This window comes from Diceros bicornis, chromosome 17, assembly GCF_020826845.1.
Source record: "Diceros bicornis minor isolate mBicDic1 chromosome 17, mDicBic1.mat.cur, whole genome shotgun sequence".
NCBI classification, from domain to species: Eukaryota; Metazoa; Chordata; class Mammalia; order Perissodactyla; family Rhinocerotidae; genus Diceros; species Diceros bicornis.
The window spans coordinates 14,997,287-15,013,261 of record NC_080756.1 but is presented as its reverse complement, the minus strand read 5'-3'; the positions used below and the strand labels follow the sequence as shown (position 1 = coordinate 15,013,261).

General features: G+C 33.6%; 1 protein-coding gene and 1 pseudogene across 1 annotated transcript; both read left to right on the top strand.

Annotated features, from left to right (window-relative positions):
• Positions 1-629: 629 nt before the first annotated feature.
• LOC131416550 (olfactory receptor 6C3-like) lies at positions 630-1,522 on the top strand (annotated as a pseudogene).
• A 7,467-nt stretch (positions 1,523-8,989) lies between these two features.
• LOC131415992 (olfactory receptor 6C1-like) lies at positions 8,990-9,931 on the top strand. Its single transcript, XM_058558053.1, has one exon. The coding sequence runs from the start codon at positions 8,990-8,992 to the stop codon at positions 9,929-9,931; it is 942 nt and encodes a 313-aa protein (XP_058414036.1).
• The last annotated feature ends 6,044 nt before the right edge of the window (positions 9,932-15,975 follow it).

The following is a 15,975-nucleotide window of genomic DNA, read 5'->3' as shown; positions in this document are numbered from 1 at the left end:
CGTTAGTAAGAACTTTCCTCTTGTTTACGACCAAGGCAATTCTAGTCCTATGTTTCTGTGATTGCAAATACATTTATTTCTGTTGGTCATATTTAAAAGAATATATATTAAGAATAAAAATAATCATAGCTGTCATTAAGTTCATGAATTGTGATTGAGTCATCAATTTCCACCACAGCCTTGTAAGACAATAAAGTCTGCAAACGACATCAGAATTAAAATTCAAAATTAGATATTTCTGTCCTAAAAGCACACAATCTTCAAAACTGGAAAGCGATATCTTCATGTCCAAACTAATGAATAAATATTGTTGTAGAAACATATAATTAAAAGATATGTTGCACATATAGAAAATGTGGTACTTGTAGAGGTTTTATGTAAAGTCTCTAATGAGGGGACTTTTAACATAGACCTGTGAATACATGTTTCCTTTTCAATGAAGGATATGTGAATTTTTTCTGCTTTAATAGGAGTGAGCGGATATTGCAAAAATGCTACAGCAAAGAAAGTCTTCATTTCATTGGAGCTATTAATACTAATAATTAAATCTTTGATTCATATATAATTCATTATTCTTTCTTTTTGTTTTGTTTTTCACCAATAGATTTTGATTAAAGAAAAATATCAGTATGAGAGATCACACAATGATTACAGAGTTCATATTCTTGGGCATGTCAGACAGCTCAGAGCTTCAGATTGTAATTTTTATCTTTTTATTTATAACTTATGTATTAAGTGTCACTGCAAACCTAACCATCATCATCCTCACCTTGACAGATTGTTGTCTAAAGACTCTTATGTATTAATTACTCCAGAATTCTATCCCCAGATTTTTGTGGGCGATCATTACTAGAGTCAAGACCATTTCCTATAACAATTGTTTAGCTCAGTTACTTTTCTTCATCTCCATGGGTGTGTCTGAATTTTTTCTTCTAACCGCCATGTCCTATGACCATTATGTTGCCATCTGAAAGCCTCTCCATTACATCACCATCAGGAACAAGAAAATCTGCATGCTGCTGTCTTCAGTTCATGGCTAGGAGGTTTTCTTACTTTTTTCTCACCACTCAAGCTTATCTTCCAGTTAGATTTCTGTGCTTCCAACGTAATTGATCACTTATCTTGTGACTATTTCCCCATTTTTCAACTCTCATGCTCAGATACATGGCTTTTAGAGATGATTGGTTTTCACTTTGCTTTCATGACCCTGCTGTTCACACTGGCATTAGTGATTCTGTGCTACATGTGCATCGTTAGTACTGTTTTGAGAATCCCGTCTGCCAGTCAGAGAAAAAAGGCTTTCTCTGCTTGCTCCTCTCACATGATTGTCATTTCCATCTCCTATGAAAGCTGTATATTCATGTATGGCAAGCCTTCAGCAAAAGAAAGAGCATCATTGACCAAATGAGCAGCTATTCTCAACACTTCAATTGTCCCCATGTTGAACACTTTTATTTACACCCTGAGGAATCAGCAAGTAAAACAAGCTTTCAAAAACTTGGTTCATAAAGTAGTTTCCTAGAAACAAATGAAAGTATGTATAACATGGATGAATGTCATTGTGAAGATGCAACAAAAAACAATAAATTTTAACTTCTACCGTATCCTCCTATATCCATCTCACAGATACCTGCAACGCTGAGCTCATTTGCTTCAGCTTTTCTTTTTAATCTAAAAGTGACTATGTTGTGTCTTCTTTTCAAACTATCTGTAGGTTCCATGTAATCATTGATTTACAATCGTAAATAGAAAACCAATGGCTATGGAACATAAATAATTTTGCTGATTTTTCTAAGTAATAAAAATACTTTATATAGTAATGGCTGAAGGAGTGTACTCTTGTTTTTATCAACTTAGTCTTAAATATTTTCTCCTGTTAGCTAATATAACACTTTCTTCTTTAAAGTTGAAATATGAAATGAATCAAATATCTATAACAACCATATTTTTTTGTGCACTATCTGCAGTATCTGTTCATTTCTTCCCATTCATCTGATGGACTTAGATATTTATTTTCCTACTTACAAAAAATTTAAAGTTCATAATATCCTATATTTCTTAGTTATACTGAAGGCATGTGTTATATTTTATTTTATATACTCTCCTTGTTTATCTGTGTGATTTAAAAAAATATGTAAAAGAAGAATATTTAGGCAGCTACCATTACTCTTATGCCTCCTGGAAGTTTGATAGGAATTTCAAAAGTAATAATATTTCTTCTACAGAGAACATTTATTCTGTGCCATATGCTGAACTACATATGTTTTATACCAGCTCTTATTTGATCTTCACAGCTATATAGAAAATTAGACATGATTATCTCTTTTTAACAAATGTGTAAATTGATGCTCAGAAAAGTTGAGTAATTTGCCTGAGGTCTTGAGCTATAATAGCCAAGGGAAAAAAGGAGCTATGATAGCCTGAGGGAAAAAATGAAACAAAATAAAGAAACCAAAAACCTGTGTTTGCTCTATTTTATACATATTTGAAACTCTCTAAGGACCTGCAAATTATGCATAGTTTTTACTAAGGACTTACACAAATTTATTGCTTTTCTTCGCTCAGATTATCCCATTTGGGCATGATTATATTATTATGGTCTCATTAGGAAAGGTACTAACTCCTAATATTATACCTAGCATATAAATTACAACATTAATCAATGAAAACAAGAAATTCTTTAACTGCCATTCCTGGTGAGCAAGAGTGAGCAGGAGAAAAAAGTATAAAGTATTGGCAGAATTATGGTACCAAAAAGGCTTATTGGAAGGCAGATTAAACATAATGGAGTTAATGAATGTACTTAGCACAATTTGGTAGATTACCAGTTTAAAAATGGCATGGAGGGGCCAGCCCGGTGGCGCAGGCGGTTAAGTGCGCACGTTCCGCTGCGGCGGCCCGGGGTTCGCCGGTTCGGATCCCGGGTGCGCACCGACACACCACTTGTTAGGCCATGCTGTGGCGGCGTCCCATATAAAGTAGAGGAAGATGGGCATGGATGTTAGCCCAGGGCCAGTCTTCCTCAGCAAAAAAGAGGAGGATTGGCATTGGATGTTAGCTCAGGGCTGGTCCTCCTCACAAAAAAAAAAAAAAAAAAAAAAAATGGCATGGAATATTGGGTAGAGATCTGCATCAGGAATTAAGATTTTTGGTTACTAATCTCTTTCTGAAAAATAATGTTAAGGGAAACAAACTTCATGCTTAGTTTTGTTGTTTGAGTTTTGTTACTTTTTTCTCTCTCATTGGACACTGTCTCCCAAGCTTCGTTTTCCAATTTCAATACTAATGAGTACTAGGTTTTATATTCCTTAGTGTTTTGTGCACATTCCTGTTCTGGTAATTTCGATTCACTGAATTAGTCCCCGTGAGCCAGCGGCAGAGAGAATAGACAAAAAGTTAACTGGCTTGTGCTACATAAAAGCTTTGTGGAAACCATATCAGAGAGTTTTAAAACAACTTCTGATTTTTTTTCTCTTTTATGTATTTGCTCCTTTCTCACTCTCTGTAGTTAAAAAAATATATCCCTTCTGGAGAAAATTTTAAGACAAAAACATTGACGATAGAAAGCAAATTTATTCAATGAGAGAAAATGTTTTCAGAAATGCTGGTTTCCCTGGGTTACAAAAATGTCAGTTGCAAAAATTTTTTATAGTCCATCTATTCTGAGTGTTAGTGAGGCTGCGTGAAAATCAGAGGTAAGTCGGACGTACAGAAGACGATGTAAGTCTCTCAAGTCTTATCATTGATTCATTACTTATCAGCTCAACTTTAAATCAAATTAAATGGGTATATTGGAGTTATATTTTGCAACTGGATATATTAAAAAGTGTAAGAAGAGGTTAGTATATTTTGTTTTATTATATCAATTTATTCATTCTCTGTTAAAGGCAGGAAATTACTATCCTTGTCTCCGTGTGTTTCTAATTGAATATAGGCTATGTGCTACTTTGTTTAAAAGGATAGATTTTGGGCCGGCCCCGTGGCTTAGTAGTTAAGTGCTCGCGCTCTGCTACTAGTGGCCCGAGTTCGGATCCCGGGCGCGCAACAATGCACCGCTTCTCCAGCCATGCTGAGGCCGCATCCCACATACAGCAACTAGAAGGATGTGCAACTATGACATACAACTATCTACTTGGGCTTTGGGGGAAAAAAAAGGAGGATTGGCAATGGATGTTAGTTCAGAGCTGGTCTTCCTCAGCAAAAAGAGGAGGATTAGCATGGATGTTAGCTCAGGGCTGATCTTCCTCACAAAAAAAAAAAAAAAGAGAACAGATTTTAATTTCCAGTAGTCTGAGATTATATTTTCCATTTGCTATCTATATGAACATACCTAAGTACGTAACCTCTCTGAGCCTAGTTCTTTTTTTGGGAATAACGATAAAAGTTTTGTAGGTGTGTTATAAGGGCTAAATGAGATAAAATATAAAAGTCAGTAGTATTTCACTGGAATAAGTAATGTCTTTGCTAAATCACAATTACCATGAATATCCTTCCCAAAGTTAATTCCAATTGACAGAAAAATAAAGTAAATAAAACAAATATTCTTAAAGAATATTAAGTGACACTTGATTTACAGAGTACTTTCATTTATATTATTTCAATTAATTCTCAAAAACACCCTTGAAATTTCAACTCCGTTTTAAACTGACAAAACTGAAGCTTAAAGAAATTAAGTAACTCATCCAAAGTCACAAATCCATTAAGTGGCCCATTTGTATTTTAATTCATATTTCCCTAACTGTAAAGCCCATATACTTTCTGTGATAATAACTTATTCTAGAATGTACTAAATAAGAAAAAGTAATAGTGCTTTGATACCATAATCTTGTTAATTTTTTACTTTTCCTTCCCTGTTTAAGTTGTAGGGGGCTTGCTAATGAACTGAAAGTGTGAGGTTATGAGTTGATATTCACCATAAACCCCTACACATATGAGTGTTAACTATTTTTGAAGTTATTATTAAATGTGGTTTGATGATTTCTCTTTTCCCTTGATTTGATTCTATGAACAGTGGTATGAATGCTGAGAACTGAATCTGCCCATCATTATTGAAATGAAGAAATATAAATTATTCAGATTTCTCTAGGGAAACAGTCATCTAAAATAACTGTGAGGGAAAAAAGTAAAAAGCATCTAATAAAACAATCCTTCCAACCACTCGGTGGGGTCTCATGAAGAGTCTTTGCTTCATTCAGGTCAAGAGAAATTCTTAAAAGACCACTGTGTCAGATCCCAAAGCCCAGAATGATTGAGCAGTGTCCAAAATAAATTTAGAGTAATTATGAAGCCTAACTAGATGTTACGCACAGCATTGAATTCAGCAATTTTCTATTTCTCTACTGTATTAAACTAAACCCTGAACAACAATTTAAATTCACTTAAAGTGGAAAGAAGCAGAGTTATATGATTAATAAAGCGTGTTATTTTGGAGATAGGGTTTGTGAAGTTTGTCTAATGAGGTTTACCTGAAGAAGAGAGAATGTAGTAAACCTAGAAAAAGTTGAAGCTAGTAGACTTTCAACGTTATTGCAGTACTAAGGGATGTTTGCACACAGTGCAACATAAACCGTTATTAAAAACAAAAACAGCGACAACAAAACACACCAGAAATAAAATGGAACCAGTCTAAGGCTCTTCTCTCAGTCTTTCAAAGGAACATCCCTTGGTCTTTCAAACTGAGTGTAGCCTTTAATAAAGAGTCCCTTTCTCACCTTGGGCATTAAGAAATCGTCCATATCTAGTTTATCTAAAAGGTCATTGTTAATATTAACTTAATGGCAGGGATTTTGGAAGGGCAAGATATAAGGGTGTTTTCAGAATGACCATTTGAAGATGCTTTGTAACCATCTTATTTAACAAACATGAAATATTATTGTTAATTTTCATTTTGAATAGGTCAAAGAGTCTGTCTCAGGTATTTTTAGAAGGCAAGTAAGAATTGATTTTAATGAAATGAGTGGAAGGAAATATCAGGCTTAATAACCTAAACCATATTCTTCCAGGGGGAAATATGGATCTGCGTTCAGAAATAAAAAGCTGAAAAGATGAGTTAAACGCTTGGAGATAGCCTTTGTACTCTACATGAACGCATCCTTGGGATGGCTAAAAGTTCTAGGAATCATACACATCTTGCTAAACATTAAAGTTTATTTCTCTCAAAAGATAGACGAATGAATGAGTGAATGCAGATAATGTTTATCAGGCTTACTTGATGTTGGTAAATGAATACCATTGAATCCATTTTTACCTAAAAAGTATAGTATCCCACTTCCAATTCTGTGGTATTGGATCTACTTTTGCTAGAGTTTCTTTAAGCCTGTTTTCTCTGGTCCCAGAAGACTGGCTATGTAAATTCATTTTCAGGGATACTGACATGAACCCTCTCAATATCTGTTAATAGCTTTCTTCACGGCTCTTCATACATTCCTTCACAGGCTTAATCGGTAACCAAAATGTGTGAGTCATGATATTATTATTTGGAGAAGTGTTAAAATTAACAGGAAACTTAAGGGGAAAAACAAATATGCAAAGAAGTTGACATAAGTTTAAAAATACAGTGCAATGACACATTATTCACTTTGGAATTGTAGTAATATATATATATATTTTTTTTTAAAAAGCTAGGTCTCTGGTGCCAGTAAGTTATTGCAGAAATTTCAATCTTGAGATTGAAACCAAATCTTGTCTGTTTGTTGAGAATGCATTTTGTGACTTCATGGTGTTGTGAAAAACTAGTACTTTCAACGAAAAGCAAACCCTGACAAAGGAAGAGTGATAATTCTGAGCAGGAGTAACGTTAATTAAGAGGATGAAGTGTAAAGAAATTTAAGGAAAGTAATTTTGAAATAATGTTTTATGAAATTTTCTTTTAAATTATATATTAAAAAATTTGGCTCCTTTTACATGTCCTTTGTTATAAATTAACTTAATACAGGAAATTTAGGCCAGGTAGATAAGTGCATCTTGAAAGTAGGTAAAATAAGAAAATACATCTTGTAAAACAAAGACACAACCTAGATAATATACAGACTAGAATTTGGCATAAAATAGAGATCTGCACATGATAGCAGTGTGTGATTCAATGACAAACAACATTAATTAATTAATTAGACAAGTATTTATTTTAAACCTACTATGACTATAGCAGGCACTGGATTATGTTGCAGTAGCTTTGAAGGTAAGACTCTGTCCTAACGTTCAGAAATGCACTGAGTAGTGGAGGAATTCACAAGAGATTTCAGTACTGTATGTGTGGTGGGTTGGGAAGAATGAGTACAAGATTCTTATGGCCCTCATACAATGAGTATTAAACCTAATGCTGTAGGAATGAAAAAAGAGGTGATTTGGGGTTTCATTTAAATCTGCTACTCACATTGCCAGTTACATACGTATATTTTGTTTAATGCAAGCTTCACATTCATTCTCAGAAAGGTTACCTTTACTAACGAGGGGCAGAGAAATGAAGTGGCCATTGGTAGCAATGTTGACATGCTGAAAATACCTAACACGTCTCAAACGTGCTGATCAAATGCAAGCTGAAGATGAGAGAGGTAGATTGTGTGTGGGGGCAGGATGGGGGTGGTGATGGGGTGCAGGAGGCAGATACACCACGGTGGGAGAAGTCACCATGTGCACAAAGCGGAAGAACAAGGCTAAGATTCACTTGCCTAGAATGCCTGACAGGTGTGGCACAACCAGGTGATTCTACCTCATTTTTGTTGTTATTGTTCCTAGGTGATTCTCTGGGTGCTAAATTTATTTGTTACTATTTATCTTAGACATAGCTTTTTACACAAGACACCTTCTTAGTCCCAAGGTTTTCAGCTCAGTAGTTAAGGAACATTTTCTCCCTTGAATAAACCTTATAAGGCTTTTATTAAATGCTAAGCATCTTTATAAATGCATTACATATATTAACTCACTTAATGCTCGCAATAACCTTATGACACAGGCTTAATAACTGCATATTTATAGATGACGCACAGAGGGACTAACTGAATTTCAGACCTAGTAAGTGGCTTGGATTCAAACCTAGATATCTTCACTCTTCCTTATGGAAATATCTATGGTAATATCATTTAAGTCTTATTTAAATAAAGAAAAATTAAAACCATTTTAAAAGTATATACAAATAAAGAAATTAAACTATTAACCTCAGCTTTCTTGGAGAGCACTTATCTAACTCTGAGGGAATTTTTTCAATATAATAATAGTCATTTTAAATAGAAAGGGAAATAAGTTGTATAGGAATAAAAGTCATAAAAATGACACATGAGTAGGCTGAAATGTCATAAAATATTGCCAGGGATTCAGATGTAATCAACGTAAATTTTAAACCCTTCCAGCTTAAATTATTTACCACCCCTGTCTCTCCTCTATCTCTACATCTGAGGTTGCCCATGGCAATGACTTTAGCATTTCTGACTTCCAACGAGGTAGTAGTGGGAGTTGGAAAAGCTGAGTGTCAGCAAAAGTTGATAGATGGCTGAAGACACTATCATCAACAAAATGAGACACTATCAACAAAAATGAGGTAGAACAGCCACTTAAAAAAATAGTAAAGTATCTTTCCCATTTTTGAGGATTCTTTGTGTAATTAAACTTTTAGCTTACATAGACTGGGAAAGTTGTATAGGGATTGGAGCAATAGCAAAAATGTGGTTCTTATTGGGTAGGAACCTTGTGGGCACGTCTCTGAAAGTTCACAGGTGGTATTTGGAGTCAGAAAAGTCTGGGAACAAATCACTGCCCAATCACACCAAGCTTTGTCATACTCACTTTTTTTAAGTCTGCCTCAACTAAAAAGTTTTCACTTGTAAAAGAAAGGAAATTAATAGATCCCTGTTATTATCAATTTGCTTTAAATTTCCCCTGAAGGTGGAGCCAAATCCAGCTCCACACTTGGATATGTGGTAAGACACTCTACATATTTGTTCGCTGTGTTTTCTCCCACAGGTCGGGCAGGAGAAAAACAAATAATAACTGAAGAATGAGAAACCAGACAGAAATAACAGAGTTTATCCTCCTGGGACTGTCAGATGACCCACAGCTTCACGTGGTGATCTTTGTCTTTCTGCTCATCACCTACATGCTCAGCATCACTGGAAACCTGACCATTATCACTCTTACTTTGCTGGATTCCCACCTTCAGACCCCCATGTATTTCTTCCGCAGAAATTTCTCCTTATTAGAAGTTTCATTCACAACTGTCTGTATACCCAAGTTCCTGGGTACCATTATTTCAGGAGATAAAACCATTTCCTTTAATGATGGCATTGCTCAGTTATTTTTTTTCATTCTCTTGCCAGTCACTGAATTTTATCTTCTGGCTGCCATGTCCTATGACCGTTATATTGCCATCTGCAAACCTCTACATTACATGACCATCATGAATCGTAGTGTCTGCACACTCCTTGTCTTCTCTTCATATCTAGCTTCATTCTTAATCATATTCCCTACACTCATGTTGCTCTTAAACCTTGATTACTGTAGGTCTAATATTATTGACCATTTTACCTGTGATTATTTTCCCCTGCTGCAACTTTCTTGTTCAGACACAAAATTCCTAGAGATAATGGGGTTTTCCTATGCTGTCTTGACTCTAATGTTCACTTTGATATTAGTAATTCTATCTTACATATATATCATCAGAACCATTTTAAGAATTCCTTCTACTAGTCAGAGGACAAAAGCTTTTTCCACGTGTTCATCTCATATGATTGTCATGTCCATTTCTTATGGCAGCTGCATTTTTATGTATATTAAACCCTCAGCAAAAGACAGAGCATCTTTAAGCAAGAGTGTTGCTGTGCTAAACACCTCAGTAGCCCCCATGTTGAACCCCTTTATTTACAGCCTAAGGAATCAGCAAGTCAAGCGAGCCTTCATGGACATGGCAAGGAAGACTATTTTTCACAGGCAAGTGAAATGATGTAGTGTCATGAATTAGGGACATATTGCAGGGAAATTTAAATAATATAAACATGAAATTTCACTAGCTTCTTCAGATCACAATGGCCTCCCTGTCATCCTTGTTCATTCTCTTTCTTTTTTTCTAACAGTTTAAAATCACATTTGTTTAATATATTTCTCATTCAATTTAATAACTTTTCTTATGTCTTTCTGACTCCCATTCTTCTGAATACTCTGTTAGTTGCAACTTCTTAAACAATAATTATTTTAAAAAGTAAAATCGTATTTGAGTTTTGTTTAGAAAAAGAAATCATCACCAAGCATAGAGGAGACAGTGTATAAATGTTGGTGTGATATTTTACTTACTCGACATAGAAAATATAATTTTGTGATTTGCATTTATATTTGACAGAAATTCCTTTCACCATTTGCAGTTTCTCTGGGGAAAAAAAATAAATGCCATATAATTTATTGAAAAATGTAAATGCTTCATTTAAAAACCAAGAAACATTACCTATTGCCCACTTTAATAGGGTATGTCCATATAATTTATCTGTTGATAAAAACGCATAGACCTTTAACAATGTATACTTTTGTAGATATGGTGCTAAATAGATCTCCATATTTCCGAATCTCATAACAACTCAATAGATATAGGGAGATACATGCATACATACAAACCACAGAAATCTGTGAAGAAATAGTCATTTTAGATACATAGCGTAAGTTCACTTTCTCTCATTCCATAGAAGGAAAGCTCTGTTTTCTGACTGTATATAATCTGTATATATTTATATACATAGCTCCTTCTCAAGTTTTGGGCTAGTTTGAAACAGGGCGTGTATCCAAATTATTTTAAACCTAAAGAAAATCACTTAATCACTTTTGTAGAATATAAAAGATTCATAACAAAGCAAATCTTTCCATTTTATATAAGATTAGGATTTCATCTGTTAAAATACTCTTCCACTCATTCTACTTAAGGCATTAGTAAGTGCCTAAAATATTTTGAAAAGATGTATGTGCGTGTGTGTGTGTGTGTGTAAAGCTGAAATAAGAATTACTGATACTAAAAAGTATTTTAAATTATATAAACCATTTTGTAGTAATAAAAAATATATTATAATCTTAATTAGCGGTGGAATATTCCTAACGATCATTATGCGATACATTCAATTGAGGGATACAGCCCAGGATTTGTTGAGAAAGAAAAAAATGAATAAAAAATTGAAGTGGATTCAAAATGTTAGAGGAAACTTATGAATTGTTTCTCAATTTCATTTCATCCTATCTGTAGTACAATCTATATGTTAAATAAGACAGCCAGTGGAACAAACTGGAAGTTTGTATAACATCTAAGCATATGTCTCCCCATCGGTAAATCAGGTATAATATCAGGTCAGTCAGGTATACCTAACTTACTATAGGGTTGGAAATAAATCTGTAAAGCACATAGCATGATTAGCTATTAATAAATGGAGCAATTATTAATATTGTTGTTATTATTAATACTGTTCTACATATCTAACTGTTATCATTGTATGTACAAATTATATTTTTTAAACTGATAATAAGACAACACAAGATCTACCCACATAAAATTTTAAGGGCACTGTTGTATAGCAGATCTTTGCAACATATTCATCTTGTATAACTGAAATTTTATGATCCTTGATTAGAAACTCCCCCATTCCCCTCTCCCGTATCCTCTGGCAACCACATCCCACTATCTGAGTCTACGACTATGAATATTTTAGATACCTCATGTAAGTGGATCCAGGCAGCATTTATTCTTTTGAGACTGGCTTATTAACTTAGTGTAATGTTCTCAAGATTCATCTATTTTGTCACATATGACAGGATTTCCTTTCTTTTTAAGGCTGAATAATATCCCATTTTGTGTATTTACCACATTTTCTGTATCCATTCATCCTTTCACAGACATTTAGGTTGTTATCATGTCTTCACAATTGTGAATACTGCTGCAATGAATATGGAAATGCTCGTATCTCTTAGAGACACTGATTTCAATTATTTTAAATATATACCCAGAAATCGGATAGCTAGATAACATGGTAGTTCTATTTTTAGTATCTGAAGAACCTCCATAGTGTTTTCCATAGCAGCTGCTCAGTTTTGCATTCACACCAACAATGTGCAAGAATTCTAATTTCTCCACCTGCTATGAACACTTCTCTTTTTTTTCTTGCTGATAGCCACCCTACAGGAGTGAGTTGATATATCACTACAGTTTTGATTTGCATTTCTCTGGCAATTAGTGACACCGAGCATCTATCATATACCTGTTGGCCATTTATCTCCTTGTATTTGTATATCTTCTTTGGGAAAATGTCTACTCAGGTCTTCAGCCCATCTATTAAGTTATTAGGGTTTTTTTGATTTGTTTTGTTTTCTAGTGAATTGTAGGATTTCCTTGTATATTTTGGACATTAAAACCTTATCGATACAGAGCTTGTAAATATCTTTTTTCCATTCTATAGATTTTCTTTTCAGTCTGCTGATTGTCAGTTGAATCCTTTGCTGTTAAAATGTTTTTCAGTTTGGTGGAGTTCCACTTTTCTGTTTCTGCTTTTGTTGCCTATGCTTTGGGTGTCATATTCATTAAGCCATTGCCAAGTCCACTGTCATGAAGCCTTTCCTCTACGTTTTCTTCTAAAGATTTTTAAAGTTTTAAGTCTTACATTTAAATCTTTAATCCATTTTGAGTTGATTTTATGTATGGTGTAAGATAAGGTTACAATTTCATTCTTTTGTACATGGATATCCAGTTTTCCCAACACTATTGGTGAGGAGACTAACCTTTCCCCTTTGTCTGCTTTTGGCACACTTGTGAGAGATCAGTTGACTGTGTATGTGTATTTATTTTGAGCTCTCTATTCTGTTCCTTTGGTCTATATGCATATCTTTATGCCAGTACCATAGCATTTGATTTACTATAGCTTTGTGATATATTTTGAAATCTGGAAGCCGGCTTTGATCTTTTTTCTCATGATTTGTTTGGCTACTTCTGGTCTTTCAGAGTTCTATATGAATTTTGGAATTATTGTTTTCTATTTCTGTAAAAAGATGCCATTGGTATTTTCACAGGGACTGCATTTGGAATTGGTAGATCACATTAGGTAGCTTGGACATTTTCACGGTATTAAGTTTCCCAATCCTTGACTACTGGATGTTTTTATATTTCTATTTCTTTGTGTCTTCTTTAATTCCTGCCATCAAAGATTTTATTTTTCAGTGTACAAGTTTTTACCTCCTTTGATAAGTTTATTCCTAAGTATTTGATTCTTTTGGATGATGGTGTAATTGAAAATGTTTACTTAATTTCCTTTTCAGATAGTTCATTAACAGTGTATAGAGACACAACTGATACTTTTAGTGTTGGTTTTGTATCTTGCAACTTTACTGGATTCATTTATTAGATCTAACACTATTTTATGGAGTTTTTAGGGTTTTCTTTATATAAGATCATGTCAACTGGAAATAAGAATGCAATTTATTTATTAATTAATTTTTATTTAATTTGCCTAATTATTGTGGCTGAGACTTTCAGTACTATGTTGAATACAAGTGGCAAGAATGGAACTAGAAAGTAATAAATCCTAACATTATAATTGGCATATAAATCACAATATTATTCACCAAAATAAGAAACTCTTCAACTGCCATTCCTGGTGAGCAGGAGTTAGCAGTAAGAAAAGCATAAATTATTAGCAGTATTAAGGTACCAAAAATTCTTATTGGAAAGCAGATTCAAAATAATGGAGTTAATGAATATACTTAATACAATATGGTAGATTATCAGTTTAAAAAAAGCATTAGGTAGAAATCTCCATTAGGAATTGAGATATTTGGTTGTTAATCTCTGTCTGAAAAATAATGTTAAGGGAAACAAACTTCACACTTAGTATTGTTTCTCTGGTTTTTTTTTTTTTTCATCCTCATTGTACACTATCCCCCAATCATCCTTTTCCAATTTCAATACTAATGTGTATTATGTTTTATATTCATTAGCGTGTTGTTTACATTCCTGTTCTGGCAATTTTGCTTCACTGAATTATTCCCCTTGTGCCATTGGCATTGAGAATAGATACAATATTAAGTAGCCGGTGCAAGTAAAATCTATGTAGATTGTGACAAAGAGTTTTTAAACACCTTTGAATGTTTTTTTTTCTTTTGTGTATTTGCTCTTTTTTTACTCTCTATAGTCAGGTAAATATATTCCTCCTGGAAAAAATGGGAAGGATAAGACAGAAAATGTTGATAATAGAGAAGATACTTGTTCAATGGCAAAGGGAATGCTATCAGAAATGCTGGCTCCCCTAGGTTACAATGATGGGATTTGCTACTATTTTACTATTCCAGCCATTCTGAGTGTTTGTGAACCTGTATGAAGAGCAAAGGTAAGTTTGGCACGTAGAAGACAATGAAAGTCTCCCAAACCTTATAATTGATCCATTATTTATGAGCTCAACTTTTAATCAAATTAAATAGGATACATTGGGGTTATAATTTGCAACTGGATAAATTAAAAAGTATAAAAAGAGATAGTATACTTTGTTATATTATATCAATTTATTCCTTCTCTATTAATTAAAGACAGGAATTTACTACTTCTATGTCAACTTTTTCTCATTGCATATAGGCTATGTAGTACCGTGTTTAAGAGAACAGACTTTAATTTCAGGCAATGTGAGATTAAATCTGACACTTGCCAGCTATATGAATTTATTTAAGGTGCATAATCTCTCTGAGTCTCAGTTCTTCACTTGGGAATAAGGATAATAAAGGTTTCATAGATATGTTATAAGGACTAAATGAGATAAATAATAAAGGTCCTTAATATGTCGCTGGAATAAATAATGCCTTTGCTAAATCACAACTACCATGAGCATCCTTCCCAAAGTTAGGGTGAATTCCAACTAAAAGATAAATAAAATAACTAAAGCAGCTATTCATGTATCCTATTAAGTGCCACATAAATTATAGAGCACTTTCATTTATATTATTTCAATTAATTCTCAAAAACACTCTTGAAATTTGAACTTCATGTTAAACAGAGAAAACCGAAGCTTGAAGAAATTAAGTAGCAGCAAAAGTCACAAATTCACTAAGTAGCTCATTTGTATTTTTAATCCATTTCTCTCTAATGGCAAAACCCGTAAACATTCTATGATAATAAATTGATCCTATAAAGTCATCAATAAAAAATTAATAGTAATTTTTGATGCCGTAATTTTCTTAATAATTTATTTGCTTTTCCTTTCTTGTTTAAATAATAGATGGCTGGTTAATGAACAGAGAGCATGAAGTTATGAGGTGATCTTCAGCATAAGCAGGTATGAGTGTTACAATTTCTGAAAATATTATTAACTGTGATTTGGTGATCTCTCTTGTCCCTTGATTTGATTCTATACACAGTAGTATGAATTCTGAGAATTGAATCTGCTCATCTTTATTGAAATGAAGAAATACATATTATTCAGATTTCTTTAGGGAAATAGTCATCTAAAATTGTTGTGAAGAATATTAAAAGATTATTCTAATAAAACAATTATTCCAACCACTCAGTGGGGTCTCCTATGGAGATTTTGTTTCATTCGGGCAAAGAGAAGGTCTCAAATGAACTCTTTTTCATTTGTCAAGAATGATTGAGCTGTTCCAGAAGTGTATTTGGGTGCATCTAGGAAGCTGAGCTAGATATTACCCATAACATTGAATTAAATTCTTTTCCTTTTGTCTGATATATTGAGCTAAACATGAACTACTGTTTTATTGTACACTTCAGCGAAATAACAAGAAGCAGGATAACATGATCAATAGAGCAAGTTGCTTTGGAGACATGATGTCTGTATTTTTCTAATGAATTTTAATGAGGTCTAACTGAAGAAGAGATAATTGAGTAAATACAGAAGATGAAAAAAAAGTACACTTTCAAAGTTAATGCATTGCTAAAGGACATTTCTACCCAGCACAACAGAAACACCCAAAATGAAGTGGATCCAGTCAAAAGCTCCTCTCTCAGTGTGTCAAAGGGACATTCTT